This window comes from Drosophila subpulchrella, unplaced genomic scaffold (genome assembly GCF_014743375.2).
Source record: "Drosophila subpulchrella strain 33 F10 #4 breed RU33 unplaced genomic scaffold, RU_Dsub_v1.1 Primary Assembly Seq420, whole genome shotgun sequence".
NCBI classification, from domain to species: domain Eukaryota; kingdom Metazoa; phylum Arthropoda; class Insecta; order Diptera; family Drosophilidae; genus Drosophila; species Drosophila subpulchrella.
Window position 1 is genome coordinate 378,637 of NW_023665636.1, and position 21,177 is coordinate 399,813.

Sequence of the window (21,177 nt, forward strand, 5' to 3'; positions counted from 1 at the left end):
GAGTTTGGACTTGACCCGAACGGCCAAGTAGACGAACTACGACCACGATTGGCATCCTTCATCGGCGGAGGAGACCACAGCCCGGCTCTACGAGAGCGCTTTGCCGCACTGGAGGCAATATACCCGGAAGCACCCACCCAGAGGACGTCCACCAGTCGGGCCACCTCACCGATGCCCGGAATTGAGGATCACACGCTTCCCGTGCCCTGCTCAGGGAACCTACGGAAAAGCCCTGGACGGGAGATACCGGCTGCCAACCCAGCCGCCCATCTTCCGCACAGCCCTATATCCGCGGCAGTGTTCGCCGAGAAACTGCGAGGATGGGGCGTACTGTTTGACGGACAGTCAGACCCCGTTCATTTTATAGAACGCATCGAGGAAGGTGCCACTGCCTACAATGTGAGAACGAGTGACATACCGAGGGCCGTCATTGGACTTCTCTCAGGCCGCGCCGAAGGCTGCTACCGGGCATACCAAATGCACACCGAGCCATGGGAAACTTTCCGGAGAGAGTTTCTGGAGTTTTTCTTGCCTCCGCGGTACTACCAGAGCCTAGAAGATGCCATCCGGACCAGGCAACAACAAGTGGCCGAGCCCTTCAAAATATACGTAGTGGAATTACGCCTGATGATGCAACGCGCCAAGTACTCACTAGACCAGGAGCTCGAGCGGATCTACGAGAATTTGATGCCGGAGTACCAGCTTTTCATACGGCGACATGAGTTCTCCTCACTAGAGGGGCTTACCCAACTGGCAACTGCGTTCGAAATCGCACGGGATCGAGACCCCGTTCGACATGCAGCCCTAATTCCAACCGCAAGCTGGAATTCCGGCAGGGAGAGCAGCGGAAGACCCGCACCTAGACCCCAGAACTTTCTCGCTCCAACGCCCTCTGGACCCAGGAGGCCGGCGATATCCAACGGGATGATCGCCCAGGCAGCGGAACCACCGGTTGACATCGGCCGAGCTTGTCACCGCTGCGGAGAAATTGGACACTTCGCACGAGAATGCCGAAACCCACCGCTGATGCACTGCTGGGACTGTGGGAAATGAAACATCCGTACCATCGACTGCTGCCGCCGGACGGAAAACGGCCAGGGTCGCCGCCCACGTCGAGAGCCTGCGGTGACCCACTCGGTGCTCCCCCATCACTAGATTCCCCACTCCGCCTGGCAGGGGGGCGGATTATTGCCAATGTTATCATCGAGGGACAACCTTTCTCGGCAACAATTGACACAGGAGCCTCGCGAAGCTTTGTTAGCGAAGCGATCGCCAAGCGCTTAGACTCAGGAAGAAACAGCAGAGAAGTCCGCTCCCGCATCTCTCTGGCGGATGGATCCCAGAAAGAGGTGACCAAGGCCCTCCAGGCGCAAGTCGGCTTAAACGACCGACCGATCGGGCTGACGCTACTAGTCCTGCCAACGATCCTGGACGAAGTGATTTTGGGCATCGACTTCCTTTGCGCCATCAGCGCAACTCTAAGCAAGTCTGCGGGCAAGTCTGCTTGCAACTAGCCCCACCTGCCACCCGGAAGGTAGAACCAACCCTAGATACGCGGGCGACTCCTACGGCCGCAACCGCGCAATCCCCAAGCACATCCGGTACGCCGCAATCATCGCAAGGCACCGAGGGGGGAACCAAAACAGTTCCAAAGCCTGCTCCGAGGACTCACATAAAGTCAAACGCCAGTGCGGAAGACAAGTCCTGACCCCTCGGGACCCCCGTTGTCGAGGAACCCGTCAGGTGACACCGCGGGAACCTGCATCACCACGGAGAACAGCTACGGCCTACAGCCGCAGGCGGACGCCGCCACGGCAAAGGGGAAGAACCCGTTTCGACGCCCCTCCACGAGCGCCATGTTGGCCACCACAACGGTGGTCGCGCTTTTGAATACAAGTTCCAGCTTCAGACGGATGCAAGTGATGCAGGACTTGGAGCAGTCCTCACTCAGAGCATCGATGGAGAGGAAAAGGTCATCGCCTACGTAAGTCGACGCCTCGAGCGAGCCGAGGAAAACTACTCCCACTCGCCATAGTTTGGGCCACGCGGAAGCTACGCTGCTACTTGGAGGACTACCAGTTCGACGTGATTACTGATCACCTCGCTCTCAAGTGGTTGAACTCGATTGACAACCCCACGGGCCGCATAGCCCGGTGGGCTCTGGAGCTGCAACAATACCAGTTTACCGTCCTCTATCGGAAGGGCAAATACAACGTTGTCGCCGACGCCCTCTCCCGACAACCCCTACGGATGCTTCAGCTGATCGCGGAACACGGAACTCAGTGCAAATGGATCCAGAGGATGCAAGAAGAAGTCCAGAGGCGCCCCGAAAAGTTTCCGGATTACACTCTGGATCACGGACAGCTGTATCGACACATCGGACACACCTCAGACGTGGGAAACAGCAACCCATGGAAGCTTTGCGTGCCTCGGGAGCAGAGACAACGAGTGCTGGAGGAATGCCACGACCACCCTTCTGCTGGTCACCTGGGCATCCGGAAGACTCGCAGACGGATTGCCCAACGATATTTCTGGCCGGGATTACATCGAGACGTTATGCGGTACGTCACCAGCTGCTTGAGATCATACCCCTAAAGAAGGCCACAGCCGCCCAACTGGAGTTGGGATTTCGGGAAAGGATAATATCCCGCTTTGGAGCCCCCAGGACTTTGATTTGCGACAACGGCACGCAGTTTACCAGCCGCGGTTTCAAGACATTCTGTCGCACTAACGGCATCAAACTGGAATACACAGCTCCCTATTCCCCGCAGCAGAACCCCTCCGAACGGGCAAACCGGACCATCAAGACAATGATAGCCCAGTACGTGGACCAGGATCACAGGACATGGGATCAGCTACTGCCAGAGATCTCGCTGGCCATAAACACGAGCATCTCAGATAGCACCGGTTTCAGCCCCGCCTATCTGGTGCAGGGTAGGGAACCCAGATTGCCAGGAGCCCTCTTTGATGTGGTCACGCCTGGTCTACACTCGTCGCCGTTGGACCCCACTGAGCGAGCTAAACGACTTCAGGAAGCTTTCCGCACTGCGCTGGAAACCAACCAGATGGCTTCTCAGGAACAAGGCCGCCACTACAATTTGCGACGTCGCGAGTGGAGACCCCAGCTCGGATCACACGTAATGGTCCGCCTTCACCACCTGTCAAAGGCCAGCGAAGGCTTTCACGCGAAGCTTGCTCCTAAGTACTCGGGGCCATTTAAGGTGCTGAAGTTCCTCTCCCCGAATATCGTCAGGATACAACATATGGAAAACAGGAAGAGGCGAACAGCAGGAGTAGGCGACCTGAAGGAGTACCACCAACGTAGCGACCAACTAGGGGACCCGGAAGAAGCCACCGGAGAGAGCGCGTGCCCAACATAAGGGAGTCGACGAATATAAGTCGATCCTCGCACTCAGGCAGGACAAGTCATGGAGGAGGCCCAGTGGATCGTCGCCCCAGTCGGCTGGAGGGTAGACACCCACCAGCGACGACTGCCTACAGCCCTAGTCGCATCCATCCAGGAGCAGGATCGACGGAGGGTGCGCTACCTGCGCCAGATCGAGGGTCATCGGTTCCGAGTCACCATCACCGCCGGGCGGGAGGTGATCGTTTCCCTCCGCCATAATCACGCCGAAGAAAGGGGGGGGGGGGGGGGGGGGGTGTGAGGATGCGTGAAACACACCCTCCACATTTCGCCACTTCTATTCTTTCCGCCACGAAGGCATACAATTGGAGATTACGCCACGAAGGCCATTTATTTATAAGTTTTAATATATAATATAATTATAATATAAGTCGTTACGCCACGAAGGCAATTTATTTAAGTTCAAACTAGAAGCTAAGCTTATCAGATTTAAATATCGCGCGCACCAGGGCTGGAAAACCACCCAGTGTTGGTCAACCGAGGGCCAACAGCTGATAGTGCCGATAGCGATAGGCGGGGGATCGATAAGAAACTGTGTTGGGAAACGGAAAAAACCCGGCAAACCGGGCTTACATGCGGCCGCAAGGGCGGAAGCTCGGTCTCCTTTCCCGAATGGCAGAAAAGGCGACCAGACCTAGGAGCGGACTTCAACCCGGAGTGGTACAGCGGCACGAGCGTCGGCACGCCGGATCCAAGGAGTAAGTGGGACAGACAATAGAGATCAGACTGAGTGCGAGTAGGGGACTAGGAAAATAACTTGTGAAACTAGCGAATAATAAAGACAAGAGAGAATGAAGAAGTATGTGTCCGTGTGAATTTGTGCATTTTTCGGGAACCCACCTGCAGTGATTTGTGCCGGTCGGGAATCGTGTTGCATTAGAGAAGCTTGCTCGATGCAAACGACCACCCGATCGCCCACAAGGAGCATAGGAAAGGATCGCCTCTGGCCACCCTCTCCTGGGAACCCCGCCCCAAATACGGTTTAGGTAGTCGCGAGCCACGTGCAGTGATCTGTGCCGGTCGGGAATCGTGTTGCGCCAGAGACGATTACTCAGTGCAAACGACCACTCGATCGACCACAGGGAGCACAGGGAAGGGTCGCCTCCGGCCATCCTCCCCTCGGTTCCCTACCCCCTACCCCAGTAGCTTGTGAGTCCCACATCCAGGGGGAACGGCCACGCCGTCCAGTTTTGCTGGTATTTTCTCAGGGATCGGCCACGCCGCTCGTTTCGTTAGTATTTTCGCCAGGAGCAGCCCCGCCCTCCACTATACCTTTCGGGTGCCGTGTTGCGCTAGAGCTGCTTACTCGGTGCAACGCGGATACTCTGGCCTCTTTTCCCCACAAATCCCCGCGGCAACTCCCCGTCCAGTTTCGTTCCAATATTTTTCTACAAATTTAACTGTAGAGGACCCTGGCCGGACTGAGTTTTATCCCAGCCTATGAAAAAGGTCCTTACAAACGACTGCGGCCAAAGATGTTCTTCCAACTTAAGAAAGGTTGGCCCTGTAAACCAACTTGTATTTTGAAGTTCGCTGACCTTGCATCCACGAGATATGATGTCAGCCGGATTTTCTTTTCCTGGCACATGACGCCAAGAAATGTTCGATGATTGAGTTTGAATTTCTGAGATCCGATTGGCTACAAAGCAATTTAATTGGGAAGAGTGCATAGTGTGCCTATGTAATACGATTTTGGAGTCTGTCCAGAAAACAACCTTTTGTATGTTGCTGAAATTATATTTTAATTTGTTCCACCTATCATAAAGAATTGATGCAGCACAGAGCTCTAATCGTGGAAGAGAAAGGACTTTAATTGGGGCAACCTTTGACTTTGCTATGAGTAAATGCGATTCTACTGATCCATTTTGAATTGAGCGCAGATATATACAACAGCCATATGCAGGCCGTGAAGCATCTGCGAATCCATGTATTTCGCAGTCATGTTTCGGGGAAAGTCCTACATATCGGGGTATGGCGATTTGGTTTAAATTGTGCAAGACAGGATAAATAGATTTCCAACGATCTATTAATTGTTGAGGCAGTATTTCGTCCCAATCCAAATGACTCATCCACAGCTCCTGCACAAAAATTTTGCATCTTATAACCACTGGTCCTAACAAGCCAAGTATGTCATATAAGCGTGCAATAATTGAGAGAATGTTCCTTTTCGTCATAGCGTTAGTTTTTGGCAAATCGAACCGAAAGCAAAATTCGTCCACCTGGGGCCTTCACGACATTCCTAAGGTTTTTGTGATATCTTTGCTGTCTAACTTGAATCGATGTTCTTTGATATTATCATCCAACTTGCTAAAATTCCATTTGGCTACCTCCAATCCGGCACAAGATAAGATTCCAGTAACTTGATCAGTCTTCAATTTTAAATCCTTAATGCAGTCAGCTCCTGTAAGGAGGTCATCGACATACATCTCTTTAGATATATTTTTTAGCTCCTATCGAAAATTCTTTCCTATATTTCTCTGCTATGAAATGCAAACTTCTGATGGCGAGAAACGGTGCACAAGCAAGCCCATACGTGACAGTATTCAACTGATATAATTTCAACGGGTCAGAAATGTTGTGCCTCCACCAAATCAACTGAAACTTGCGGTCATGGGGATCTACAATGAATTGCCGATACATTTTTGTTATATCAGCTGTTAGAGCATGCCTATGCAACCTAGGTTAGGTTAGGTTAGGTAGGAGTGGTTGGAGACTAACTATTAGTCCCCTCACTTAGGCCACAATGGGCCCCTTGTGATACCACATGATCTCTGAAAGATCCGTTTCCCTAGCTCATGGGTTTTCTGCCTTCTCGAAGTATTCTGTTCTTCTTAAGAAGCATAGTAATTTTTGAATGCTTACGTCCTGAATGGCCGCAAGGTTCGGAAGTGTGTAGCTACCTAGGGTTTGAAAGCGCTTTAGGTTATGCGCTGGGCAGAAGCATAGGAGGTGTTCGATGCTCTCCTCTTCGTCTATCTCCTTGCAGCTGCGGCAGAAGTCGTGGTTACTTAAACCCAGCCTTATCGCATGAGTCCCTATAAGACAGTGGCCCGTGAGGGCATTTAGGAGAGTGGAGATGTCCTCCCTACTACATTGTAGGAGAGTTCTTGTTCTTTTCGTGTTATAGTTTGGCCATGTGAGTCTAGAATTGTGGCATGTTGAGATTGAGTTCCAACGGTTATTGGAAAGAGTATACAATCTCTGCCTGAGATGGAGCTTGCAGGTAGCCATGGGCATCCCTACCGTGTCCTTATCACGAAGGATATCGGCGGTTGTCCCCTGTCTTGCCAGCTCGTCTGCTATGCAGTTGCCCTCAATGTTGCGGTGCCCAGGCACCCAGATGAGGCTGATTCTCAGATGAGTGGCCATCTCGTTAAGAGATTTGCGGCATTCAGAGATTGTTTTTGAGCTCGTTGTGTAGGAGTCGAGGGCCCGGAGGGCAGCTTGACTATCCGAGAATATGAAGATATCACTGTCCTTATGTACAGACGTGTTCAGGTGGGTAGTGGCTTCCTGAATTGCCATCACTTCCGCTTGGAAAACACTACAGTGGTCTGGTAGGCGGAATGAGACTTTTATGTCTAATTCGGGGGAGAAGACTCCCCCACCTGTTTGGGAGTTAAACTTGGAGCCGTCCGTGTATATGTTGACGGCGTTTACGAATTGATGTGGGAGGTTGTCCCAGTCTGAACGGGTGGGTATATGAATTTTGTATCTTCTTTCGAAGTTGACTATGGGTGGGACGTAGTCTGTATAACGTGGTAGGGGTGAATGTTTTGATAGGATAATGGAGTGACCCGTGGAGCCCGTTGTCCATGCCGCTGCTTCACGGAGCCTCAGCGCTGTTGCAGATGCCCAGCTTTTGGCAAGTAGGTCCAGGGGTTGGAGATCGAGAATTGTGTTTAGAGCCTCAGTGGCGGTAGTGCGCAGCGCCCCACTGATGCAGAGTTCTGCGCTCCTTTGGATCTTGTGAAGGATCCGGAGGTTGCAGTTCTTATCTAGAGAAGGCCACCAAACGATGTTTCCGTAGAGGAGAATGGGCCTGACTATTGCAGTATATAGCCAGTGAACTATCATGGGGGAGAAACCCCACTTCCTCCCTATGGCTTTTTTACAAGCGAAGAGGGCTATGGCCGCTTTGCGTGTGCGATCTAGGATGTTGTCAGTCCAGAGGAGCTTTTTGTCAAGAATGACACCTAGGTACTTTGCTTGGTTGCTGAAGGTTAGGCGCGTTTGGTGTAGTTTTGGGGGAACTAGAATTGGTATCTTGTACTTCCTTGTAAAGAGGACTAGTTCGGTCTTTTCCGGGTTAACTCCCAGTCCACAGCCAGCCGTCCACCGGGAAAGGGTGGATAGGGCTGTCTCCATCAGATTACAAAGGGTTTGCGGGAATTTGCCCTGCAGTAGGATAACCACGTCATCCGCGTAGGCTACCACTTTTGTGCCCGCCTCTTCTAGAAGTGATAGCAGTTTGTTGACCACCAAAACCCATAGAAGAGGTGAGAGTACTCCCCCTTGTGGGGTTCCTCTACTGACATTCCTGGTCGAGAGGGCCGATCCCATAGTGGAGTGCACTACCCTGCTGGTTAGCATGGTGTGTATGAGTCCCACTATGGGCCGCTCAATGCCCAGTTCAGTCAGAGCACCAGTGATCGCCGTTGGGGTGACGTTGTTGAAGGCGCCTTCTATGTCTAGAAAAGCTGCAAGAGAGTATTCCTTATTGTGGAAGCCTCGTTCTATACTGTACACTAGAGAGTGGAGGGCGGTATCGGTTGATCTACCCTTACGGTACGCATGCTGTGCGTCAGAGAGTAGGCTATGGTCGATGGTTAGTCTGATATGGGTGTCAATTAGCCTTTCCAGGGTCTTCAACAAGAAGGAAGAGAGACTGATCGGGCGGAAGTCCTTTGGGTTGGTGTGGGAGGGCTTGCCGGCTTTCGGTATAAAAATTACCTTAACGTCCAGCCACCTTGTTGGAATATGGTTTAGAGCAAGGCAGCCGTGGAAGATGGCTGTCAGCCAGGGAAGGGACATATCTAATGTCCGTTGTAGCTGGGCCGGGAAGAACCCATCTGGGCCAGGTGATTTGAAGGGCTTAAAAGAGTTAACAGCCCACTGAATGCGGTCAGGGTTTGAAATGTTGGCAATACTCTGGTCGTCTAGATTCTCCTCTATGTGGAGGTCCTCCACTACCTGGGTATTGTTAGGGAAGTGTGTGTCTAACAGCAGTTCAAGGGTTTCCTGACTGTTTTCCGTCCAGCCATCATCATTGGTTTTAAGATAGCCAATGGTAGCTGGAGCTTTAGCTAGAATTCTTCTGAGTCTGGATGCCTCCGCAGTAGATTCTATGCTACTGCAGAAATTAGCCCAGGCTCTTCGTTTTGATATTCTTATTTCCTTTTTGTATAGGCTTAGTTTTGAATGATATAGATTCCAGGAGGATTCGCTATTGTTATATTTAGCTTTATTGAAGTAAGTTCTACACTCTCTTTTAAGGTTCGCCAGGGTTGGGTTCCACCATGGGGGTTTGTGCTTTGTTTTGCCTGTTCTACTTGGGCAAGCCCTTTTTAAGGCCTCCCCGCAGATATCGGTAAAAGTGTTGACTAGGTTATCTAATTCTTGACGGTTGTGTATGCGTGTCGGGGGAGCGAGTAGGTTCCTGCTGAGGAGATTTTTGTAGTATCCCCAGTTGGTTAATCTTAGATTAGTGATGTTCTCGGCTGGAGGATGGTCTAGACTTATTGTAAATTCTATGTACCGGTGGTCTGAGAATGAGTGTTCGGTCCCCACCTTCCACGTTTCAAGTTGGTTAAGTAGGGGATCAGATATTAGAGTAATGTCTAGTACTTCCCTCCTATTTCTAGTGATGAAAGTTGGGTCATTACCTTTGTTGCAGATGAATAGATTTGATTGAAGGAGATAATCGTAGAGTAACTCACCCCTTTCGTTGGTGTTTGTACTTCCCCATTGTGTGTGGTGAGAGTTAGCGTCCCCACCCAGGATGAGTTCCTTAGATGAGTGAGTGTGTATGAGTTGTTGTGTAGTGGTGTTTGGTAGTGGCCCTTCGTGGTCGTGAGCCAGATAGAATGATGCTATGGTGTGATGGGTGTGTTCGCTTAGCTCCAGCCTGACCGTGGTAAGGTCGCCTTCGCTAAACTGTGGAATAAGAAATGTGTTAAAGTGTGTTTTTGTGAGAATGCAGGTTCTGGTTTTACCCTTGTCCTTGGTGTAAAAAAGCTTGTATAGGGGGGTTGATAAGCCACAGATGTTGTTACCAACAATCCATGGCTCTTGAATGAGGACTACGTCTATGTTGCCTGTTGCCAGGCGGGTGAGGAGGGCAGCGGATGCTGCCTTGCTGTGGTGCAGATTAATTTGCAGAAACTGCACCATCTTTGGGACTGGGATCGGGCTGGGTTCCCTCCGCTTCCTCCGCTATGTCCTGGAGGACAGAGCGCCCTGGTCGGGCTGTGTCCTGGGTGCACAGCTGTTTCAGGCTCTCCGTCAGCTCCGAGTCGGTTGACACGTAGCCGGTGAGGGTGGCCTCCTCGTGATCTGGTTCGTCGTCGCTCGGGGGTTCGTACGACGCACAGGCAGCCAGGTTGTCTGCCGCTATCTTGTCTGTGTCGTAAATACGAAGCTGCACCTTATCGAACCCGTAGTTCACTCGGTGCTGCTGGGCTGCGAGGGGTTCCAAGCATGCCTGGTTCAGGAGGATGACCACGCTCATGGTGACTCGCTCGGTCTTCTCCACCTTGACCACCTTCCAACCGTCTGTTGGAAGTTTTGGGTTGAACCTGGTCAGCAGGCTGAGTATAGCCTCTGGTTCCGATGGTTCAGACGGCAGCCACACCCTCGCTCTCGGTCGAGACGGGATGTCTGCAGCCTCACAAACTGCCAGCTTGGCCCCGGGGTAGACCTCGCCGACTTTGTCAATTGCAGCCTTGTACAGTGCTGCCGATCTCTCGTCTTCGCAGGCGATCAACTTTACGTTGCCCTGGTACCACCCTGCATCAGTGCAATCGGGTGGCGGTCCTGGGTTTTCGTCCAGCACTTTCAAGGCCACTGTCGCAAGGGCCCGTCTAACCAGACCCCAATGGTTTCTTGGGATCCTTCCGCCTTCATCGCTCTGGTCGATGACTCCAATGATCTTCCGATCCTTTACCACTTCCGCAAAGGATCTCGACCATGTGCCGCGGTTGGTTACTTTGGCCTTCTTGCTCGCTGGTTGAGCTGACTCCATCGACCTCTCACGCTTGTTGCTGGTAGTCATAGCGATGTCGAAGTCTGGGATAACTGCCTTCGCCCAGGCTATGTCCTCTTGGATTTTCTGGTAATCCAATTTCGAAGTCTGATCCTCACGTATCGGATTGGTGGCCAGCCGTTTGAGGATCCTGGAAGCCTTCTTTCTTTCAAGAGGTCCAGCCTGGTTAGGTGGAACTCTCTTGAACTCCTTTGCCCTGGTACTCACCACGAGACCGGCTTTGGCGCTCCCCTCAGGTTGGAGCGACTGGTTAGCCACACCTACGCTGGTGGGAGGCTTGGGCTTGTCGCTATGGCGAGTTGGGCTTAGCCGGCTGCGTGGTTCGCTGGCCTTGGCAGGGGTAGACGTCACGTGGACTGGGGTAGTCAGAGCCGTGATCTTGCTCTTTCTTTCGTCGTTGGTTACGACTTCCGACTTTATAAGAGTGTCGGGCTCTCGTTTTGTGCAGTCTGATTGTTTATTGTTATTTGAGTTCTCCATGTTAAATCCCACGAGCTGCGGAGAAAGGACAGGTCCACCCGGGCAGAGATCCGCCGTACCCGGGTAAGGCTGACTTAGAACAGGCGGTCGCCACTTGCCTGAGCTCACCGTTTGAGACTGAGTTATTTGATGACTCGGGCTCCCAGCCAGATTGACTCTCGGCACGGTACGAGTGACACCTTAGTCCAGCCCGGGGTGAGATGAGTTGTGTGGGTAGGGAAGAGGTAGGTTCAAAGAGTGTGGGAAGGGGGGTGTGTGTGAGCTATTTGTCGGAGGCGGCAGCACAAGCGCGACGTCGGTACTGCTACGGCGCAGATACCCGCTGACTGTCCGGGGCTACTTATTTGCGCTTCATGTTGGGGGCTTGGCGGTAGCCGGGCCGTGTCCAACTTCCACGCTTATTCGTAGCTACCCTGGAGAACCAGGGCGCTCGCTATCCGCAACCTGCGACCCGTTCGGTAGCCTTCAGCTCGGCGCCCTCAGAGCCATCCCACTAGCTCTATGCAACCTAAATGAAAGCAAGGTTAAGATAAGGTCTTGCTGAACTGTCGGTCCAACCATTAAAATGTTATTTAATGATACTCCTGTCGACGACTTCGCAGATGCGTCAAAAACTACACGCAACTTTGTTGTTGAGCTGTCTGGACGCAGTACAGCGTGAAGCGGGATTACATAGTGAGGTTGGTTTGGGTCAAAACTATCTACAGGTTGCATGTGCCCCAGATCAATATATTCTTGCATGAAATCAGAATACATTTTTTTTTGATCGGGTAAACGTTGTAAACGACGCTCTATTTGCCAAAATCGTTTCTTGGCAATATCCACCGAACTTCCCAATTGTTGGGTAGATTTCGAAAAGGGAAGCCGAACTTGAACTCGCCCATTCTCGAGAAAAGCAGAGTTTTTGCAGAAGTGGCGATCACATTCTTCCTCTTCAGTTGTGTACTGGTTTTGAGATGATTCTGGAAATGATTCGATTTCCCAAAACCTTTTTAGATTTTCATTCAGCTGTTCGGACTGCGAGATTTTGCACATAAGAACATTAGCCTTCGCCCTAGATTGCGGATTGTCAACAACTTGTCCACCAATAATCTATCCGAGTGTAGTGTTAAGTAGGCATTGTAGCCCAGGCCCCAGTGATAGTTTTCCGCCAGTGAGCAATTCGAAGAATTCCTGGGTGCTTAGTAAAATTTCAATTTTTTGTGGTTTAAAAAACAATGGGTCAGCCAAATCTATTCCGTCAGGGATTGACCACGTTGATGATTCTATTCGAGTGGCAGGTTGAGTCAATGCTATTGTCTTGGTAACAGCAAATTGCAATGACCATTCGTCAGCAGACAAACGTGAGCGTATGGTCGTCGAGACCGAGAACTGAAGTTTTGCTCTAACATCTCCTATACCAGAAACTTCAAAATGTTGACGCTTTCGCTGAAGTTGTAATTTGTTGGCCAAAGTATCTGTGATAAAGTTAATTTCCGAGCCAGAATCAAGCAAGGCCCTTGCCGGGTGGAACATTCCGTATTTATCCTGGATAAGAACTATAGCGGTTGGGATAAGAGCTCGATTTGATCTACGAGACAGACATGCGACTACCTGTGTGTAGCAACGAGGTTGCTCGTTTGTCTGTTCTACATTTGATTGAGAAGTTTCTTGTGTTTCACTCCTGCGATGTAACGAAGAATGATGCAACCCGCGACAAGTCCGACAGCGAAATTTTGAAGGACAGTCAGCTGCGATGTGGCCCTTATACAGACAGTTTAAACATAGCTCTGCCTGTTTGACCCAAGCATGTCGCTTCTGATGTGGAAGTGCAACGAACGAAGGGCACGATCCTAGATTGTGATCTGTAGAATCGCATTTTATACAACTGCCTCTAGCCGTCAGGAATGCCTTTTTGTGGGGGTGATTTAGTTTTTCTGAATGCTTATCATACTGCTTGAACTCCTGGCCTGGCTTTGCGCTGCATTCTAGTAACTGACAATGCCTACCTAATATGTTGTAGAAATTGTCCCAAGTTGGAAACTGCTCATAGTTCTGACGTCGATCATAAGCATGCTTTGAATCTGAATCAACCTTTTGCAAAACGAGCTGAATTAAAATGGCTTCAAATGCATTTTGTTCGGTGCCAAGAGAGAGTAGTGAACCACGCAAAGCTGCCACTGTGTCTAAAATTTCTCGAATGGATGAAGAATCAGATTTTCTCATTTGAGAAATGGCAAAAAGGCTAGATACATGTTCGAGTAAGATCAACACTTTTTTATCATATCGTTCCTTAAGGCGCTCCAGTGCCTTTTTGTAATTTTCTTCTGATACTTGAAATGCAGCCACTACACTCAATGCAGGACCAGAAAGACATCCGAGTAGATACGAAAACTTGTCAATATCAGAAAGTAAGACATCATCATGAACCATATGATTGAAGGCTGCAATAAAACGGCTGTACTCGCCATATCTTCCGTCAAATTTTGGTAGTTTTAGAGAAGGTAATCGATTTTGGGAACTGGCCCCAAAGCAGGTGGAATTTATCAAGACGGAGCCCTCAGGGCCATTGCGCTTGCTAACATTTGCACGTTTTAAAAGAGCAGATTTTGTTGCTATAAAATCTGCCTCAAGCTGATCGCGAGAATCTTCTTCGAAGTCTATTTCTTCAATTTGCTGTTGAACTTGACACAATTGCCTAAAGTGTGATTCCAAAAGGGCCAAGTGACACTCTGCCGATGCAGCATCCATTGCTGTGTCTGCAACCGCTCGATTCGAAGTTCGTTGCATGTTTCGTTGCAGCAGAGTTCTTTTGCGCCTAAGTGCAGCTAGCTGTTCTTCTACAGATTGTTTGGTCATGTTTGCAAGGAGAACGATCAGCTAACTGTAAGGAAAATGCGTTTGAGAAGCTTTGACAAGTTTTGAAACCCTACAACAGTTTTAGAGTAACTGCAAAACCTTTTGATGCAAAACTGGGGTACAGCAAGCCTGCGTGTTCTGAGAAGCCTTTACGACATAGGTTAAATAAATCACACCTTTATATCTAGATATAACCAGACTTTTCCCTTTTTATACCCTTGCAGAGGGTATATTGATTTCAGTCAGAAGTTTGCAACGCAGTGAAGGAGACGTTTCCGACCCCATAAAGTATATATATTCTTGATCAGCATGACTAGACGTGTCGATCTAGCCATGTCCGTCTGTCCGTCTGTCCGTCTGTCCGTCTGTCCGTCTGTCCGTCTGTCCGTCTGTCCGTCTGTCCGTCTGTCCGTCCGTTTCTACGCAAACTAGTCTCTCAGTTTTAAAGCTATCCGGCTGAAACTTTCCCAAAAGTCTTATATCTTTTGCAGGTAGTATATAAGTCGGAACCAGCCGGATCGGACAACTATATCTTATAGCTCCCATAGGAATAATCGGACAAAAAAATGAAAAAAAATTATATCTTTGGTGTTTCTTAGCATATAAACTCCTAAGCTTGGAAATAACAATTTTTAAATAATTTTGAATTTTGAATTAAATTTTATCGAAATCGGACGACTATATCATATAGCTGCCATAGGAACGATCGGAAAATTTGTGGAAAAATAATATGAAAAAAATTATATCTTCGGTGTTTTTCAACATATAACCTCCAACGCTTGGAAATAACATTTTTTAATTCATTCTGAATTTCGAATTAAATTTTATCAAAATCGGACGACTATGTCATATAGCTGCCATAGGAACGATCGCAAAATTGGTAGGAAAATAATATGAAACAAATTATAGCTTCGGTGTTTTTTAACATATAACCTCCTACGCTTGGAAAAAACATTTTTTAATTAGTTCTGAGTTTCGAATTTAATTTTATCAAAATCGGACGACTATATCATATAGCTGCCATAGGAACGATCGGGAAATTGGTAGGAAAATAATATGAAACAAATTATAGCTTCGGTGTTTTTTGACATATTATCTTATACTATTGGGAATATCATTTTTTGTGTTTTTAAATTTAATAATTATAGCTGCAAGGGTATATAAGCTTCGGCTTGCCGAAGCTAACTTCCTTTCTTGTTTTATTTGTAGTATTTACGTCCGAAAGATCAAATAACAAGTGAACTGGGTTAAATCTGCCGATTTAAAGGCTTACGTGCTCCAGTAAGTGTCTCAGGTGTACTGGTGACGTAATGGTGTGATGCCGTAAAAGTCCAAGTTGAGATAACTTTTCAACTGATCCGCTTGAATTGTAGCTGCTACTGAATCCCTTGTGATCCCTCGCAGCCGAGTTGTTAAGGTTTAGGACTGTCACTGTGCCCCTGTGCAGATGGCGGAGCTTGATCCAAAAATTAAAACGACGGAGTCAATGATATTTACTTCACGAAGTACTGTGTGAGACTGTATTCTGCTTTTGGTTGTACATTTGGTTGGGCTGTGCATGACAAGAAAGCTTATGGTTTACCGTTTTCATTGTGGATCATAATGCTTTACAATAGAGGGTAATCTTTTAGCATACAATTTTAACTTAAATAAAGAGGCAAGCGTGAACACTAGACTTTTTAGATTCTAGCTCGGATATTTGCAGATTTTTAGGAAGAAAATCATATAACCTCCAAAAATCTTTACCCAAGTATAGATCTTGCTTTAGTGTTGGTACGATATAAATGTTTGTAATCTTTAGAATGTTCCCATATTCTATGTTAACTTTCATCTTGCCTACTATTCGTTGTGGGCTTCCATCTGCTGTGGTAGCACTAACGTTTAACGACTTGTAATCGTTATTTTTTTCATGAGTTCACTGGCTAAATCACCCCCAAAGCAACTTATTGATGCCCCGGAGTCAAGTAAACCGTACACGGTACGATCTAATAACCAAACCGGCAAAAACGGTCGAGGATCTCATGTTTCTATCGGAACAGAACAAATATATTTCAATCCTAGCCGATAGGTTCTAATGTTTTGCCAAAAGGATTTGATTCTTTTAGAACTCCGAGATTTAAAGCTTTCCAAGAGAGGGTTGTGACAAAATTTTGGATTTGGAAACTCAGGTAAATTTTTAACCTTACAATGCAGCAAAGAACTGGCATTGCTTACTGGAACGTCAGGGATAATTTGTGGTGCAACGAACGGTACATCCACATTTAATCGGTCATCGTTGACTGGTTGCGAAAGGCACTCGGAGTTTTCGGTTTGTACGGCAACTTCGAAGCGCCGGACTTGGAGTTTTTTGCACACTTCGCACAATTCGTCTTGTACGTGTTATCTGCTCCACAGCCGTAACAAAAAAGTCTTTTATCGGCTAGACAATCCTGGTAAATGTGGCCATCTTTGCGGCAATTCCAGCATTTTAAGGTAATCGCGCCTACTTCTAGCTCGTTTTCCGATTCAGAACCTTTCTGAGATTCAGATTCTGGAATCAGTTCTGATATTTCGCCTCTAAATGGGCTACTTTTACTATAACCGTGAGTGCGTTTGACGTCGTCGAGAAAAGCTTCGCGTCGACGACAGGCTTCTCTTAACTCTGGAACTGTTGAAATATCGACATTCAATAGCTCATGTCGTATTTCAGGCCTCAGATTATTCTTGAGAACTCGGACAAGTTTTCTCGAGCTCCATGGTATCTCTAGTTGATCGACTAAAATGTTTACGCATCGTAAAAGCTATCGAAGGTTTCACTAGGCTTCTGCTTCCTGTTTCGGATCAACTCCTCGATGTCAATATCATCCGTTTTCTGACGAAATTGCATTCGTAAAGCAGAACATAATCTATCCCAGCGGACTTCAGTTACCGATTTATGGTAACGCCAATAAAATTCGTTGGCCTTGCTCTCAAAGAGAACGCTGGCGTTCCTACAAAGGACTGAGAAATTTCCATCTAACCTTTGATGAGTCAGCGCCTCAACTCCCCAAATGAAGTTGTCTACAGAAACACCTGATCCGGAAAATTTAATTTTCCATCCGTTTAAAATATGAACGACCTTGTCGGGTCTAGTTAGTAGATCGGACATGTTACTTCGGTGAGACCCAGGCGAACCTAAATTAGGCATGACCCGATGTCTGTTTTGAATTTGTTCGACAACAACTGGCTCGCTATTTTCCTCGTCTATTGGAGGAGGAGTTGCTGATCTTTCCTCGCCACTTACAGCGGAATTTGGCGGAGTTCTGATCAGTGTCTGTACACTTTCTTCTACTGAAGTCTGGATTAAATCGGTAATTTTCTCTGAAAGAAGCGAGAATAGCCTTCGCTTTGCATACTGGACACAAGTCGTTTTTCTTGAAATGCGCATCAATGCACTTCTTATGAAACTCGTGATGGCATATGTTTTCGAAAAGTTCGGAAGACGATTTAATTTCGGACTTGCATATCAGACAGACTTGCTTGGTTGCCTCCTGAGAGCCTTTTCCTGGGGATCGGTCTAACCCCATTTTTAGAATAGTTTAGAAATAATTAAGTTTTAAGAAATACAAAAACCAAAGAATATCAACCGTAGTAGATATAAAACTAAAATTTTCTCGACATGTAAACCAATAAAAATTAATAAAACTGAACTTTTGCTTGATGTTCCCCGTATCGTAGGATAACTAAATTATTATTTTTTAACTGCTAAACTTTCTCGGGAAAATAATAAGAGACAGATTAAGAGGACTTCTCGTTTTCTCAAGTAAAACTAAATCCATGTAGGGAGATGGTTAAATTTTCTAAAGTGTATTGCGGACAGAGTATAGTTCGAGAACTAATACTGTTGTTTTCCTGCTTCACTAATAAAAAAATGTAATCGCTCTAAGGCTAAACGAAATTAAAATTTTTATAGGTCTTTCGTGGATAGTGTACCACTTGTAGTTGTACCTACTTTCCAAAACGCTTGAGACTATAGAAACCTTTTAATTAACAGAGTGTGGTTAAGGTAATGATGTAGAAAATCAGAAAGGGTCAGAAGATCTACTGTAGTTTGATACTTTCTGCATTTTCCTCGGACTGAGTTTTCTAAGCACCACTAACTAAGTAAAGGAAAATCCTAACTCTGATTATTAATTTTGGCCAGAAAGAAAATTAATGTTCTTTGTCTCTGTTCTCCAAAAGAATTAACGATCCAAGAAAGGTATTTTTTAGAAGTGAATAAATTGAAAGTTGAAATTAAAAAAGTACAGAAAAGAATTCGAACTTAATTACCGGTGAGTCTTAATGAGTGACTACTGTACTCACTAAGGCCCCACACGTTGGGCGCCACTTCTCTTATTAATAATAATGAATTATCTCTCTTGCGTGTAACGATTGGATGCTGTGGATGAAATCGGGAATCTGCAGTTGCGGGGCACGCTATAGGGTCCGGTCTCGGTCGTCGGCTTTGGGGGTGGAGGTCTTGCGCCTACAGATTCACGCACTGGCTACACATTATTATCGCTAAGATCAGAAATAAGCGTGCTAGCGACAAGAGAGGATAGTTAACTAAAACCGGAAGAGAACGATAATTAAATTTGGGAATAAGTATTACAGAGACAGAAAAGTTTTAGAAAAAGTTAGCTATGCGAATCCACGGATGGTATTGTGGTCGCGTATGGCCCTCCCAACCTATGATCACCACCTTAAAGCATTGCTTCGGTGACCCCTTTGATACCCTACGACCGAGAAATCATCAGCTTAGTTCAGTTCAATATTACTTAAAGATCCATGGTTTTATTTCTGTTCGAAAAGCTAATTAATTTTCCGAAGATAGCGATACAAGTCATATTTAATATTTATAAAAAGAACTTAGTGAATTTAGACAATAAGGCATAGGAAGATAAGGAAGATATATTCATGTTATGACAATGTGTATTTAATAAATATAAATTTTACCTTAAAGAAATAGTTTTTGTTAGTTCTAGGTTTCTTGTATTAATGTTGCTCAAAAAACTTCTTCAAGGGACTTTCTTTAATTTTATCAGGCAATTAGAGATCTTAAGAGTTAACGATAGGCGATTGTATTTTATATTTAATTTCATTTGAAAATTGCAAAATAATTCATAGAGAATGCAAATAACTCATAGTATTTTAATTAATTAATTGTTTTAGATCGGGGGTTATGTTTAAATAATCGGCGGATCGACGAGAAATGTGAATAAAGTAAAAAATATGTATAATTAGTTAGTGTGACTCACGGCATTTCCTCCAACATTGAAGATCGATCTCCGGACGGGATGGGTTGGCTGTAAATTTAAATTGTAGCGATATTTCTCGCTATATGGAAATTAAAAGAAAAATAAACTTTTCTCTGATTACTCTTAGATGCGCGAACGATTTAAAAAATCTTTGAAGTATTCGCGACCACTGAAGAGAGCGGACGTGTCTTGTGCGAGCTCCGTGAAAAGTGCAAGAAAGTTGATAAATTAAATGCAAACAAGACACAAAAAACTAAACTGGTTAATATCAAATAAGCGAAAAAACGCTAAAAACCCAAAGAAATGTAGGTTTCAACTCACAAATTCGGTGTAACGACTTAAACTAGCACATAATTATTTTATCTTATAATAATTATTAAGTGCCACGCTAATAAAAGCTCAATGAGCTTCGAACAAAATAAAGAGCGACTAAGATCCGCGAGCCGAAGAGACGGTTACTTTTCGTATGTCTCAACGCGTGATAGCGAAGTGCAAGAAACGACCCTACTGTCGGTCGATAGCCAAAGAGCACGATCTTACTCACCATGCTTACTTACGGCTACCCCTACTCCGACGGCGTGGAGTCAACAATGCTGACCGGGGACGGAAACTTTCATGTTGTTCCGGTCACAAAAAGGGATATTCATGAAACCAAGCTTCAGACCAAATCTGAAGAACATTTCCGAGCAGTATCCAAATACCTGGAGGAAGCTAGGAAAAGCTACTACACGTACCAACTAAAAAGCAGCAAGGGCCTGCAAGTGGTACTAAAAGGAATCGAGCCCGACGTAACCGCCAAGGAAGTTATTGATGCTCTCAAGGAAAAAGGGTTTTCTGCAAAGAACGTCAGTAACATTATAAACAGGAAAAAAGAGCCGCAACCACTCTTCAGGGTCGAGCTGGAGCCAGACAGCAGAGTCTTGAAGAAAAATGAAGTGCACCCCATTTATAAACTGCAATACTTATTGCACCGAAGAATTAACGTGGAAGAGCCACATAAAAGGAACGGCCCAGTGCAATGCACAAATTGTCAGGAGTATGGACACACCAGGGCATACTGTTCACTTCGAACAGTCTGTGTAGCTTGTGGAGACTTCCACAATTCGGCTAACTGCCCTGCCAACAAGGAAGACCCCAAAAAGAAAAAATGCGTTAATTGCCAAGGTAACCACACGGCAAACTACAGGGGCTGTCCGATCTACAAGGAGATGAAGGACCGCATGCGAAAAGTGATAGCAACGCACCATCAGAATACCCAAAATGGGTACACTTACTCGCGTACGACGCCGGAAGTATTTTTCGGCACGGCTGCAAGATCATCGTTTGGTCAACTAAATACCCAAAAGGGATTCTCATACGCCGACGCTCTTCGATCGGGGACGGAAAACCCACTCCAGTCTAATCTAGGAAACGCTCAGCAGATCCAAGTACAGTCGCAAAGCACTCTGGAAACTATGATGGTCACCATGCAACAAAGTATGATGGAACTCATGTCATTCATGAAAACGACCATGCAAACACTGGTTCAAAACCAGAACATGGTGATACAGCTACTTGTAGCTAAGCAGTCCAAATAATCAGATGGCAAATCTACGAATAACAATGTGGAACGGAAATGGCGTTTCAGGGCACAACCTTGAAGTAACACAGTTCCTGAATGAAAACCATTTCGACATTATGCTACTGGTAGAGACGCACCTCACAAACAAATACAACTTCCAAATAAAAGGCTACACTTTCTACCGCACAGACCATCCAGATGGTAAAGCCCACGGCGGAACCGGCATCCTAATCAGGGAACACATCAAGCACCACTTTCACCAAAGGTTTTCAACTAATTACTTGCAAGCCACGTCTATCAAAGTGCAGTCAGGCAACGGAAACATCACCATAGCCGCTGTCTACTGCCCTCC

At 46.8% G+C, this 21,177-nt stretch overlaps 1 protein-coding gene across 1 annotated transcript in view; it reads left to right on the top strand.

Annotated features, from left to right (window-relative positions):
* LOC119562329 (mucin-1-like) overlaps positions 1-21,177 on the top strand; it is a 47,336-nt gene that overhangs the window by 13,413 nt on the left and 12,746 nt on the right. Inside the window, exon 9 of the mRNA XM_037875487.1 lies at positions 32-327. Coding sequence (XP_037731415.1) covers positions 32-327 — 296 coding nt within the window. The remainder of the gene's footprint in view (positions 1-31; positions 328-21,177) is intronic.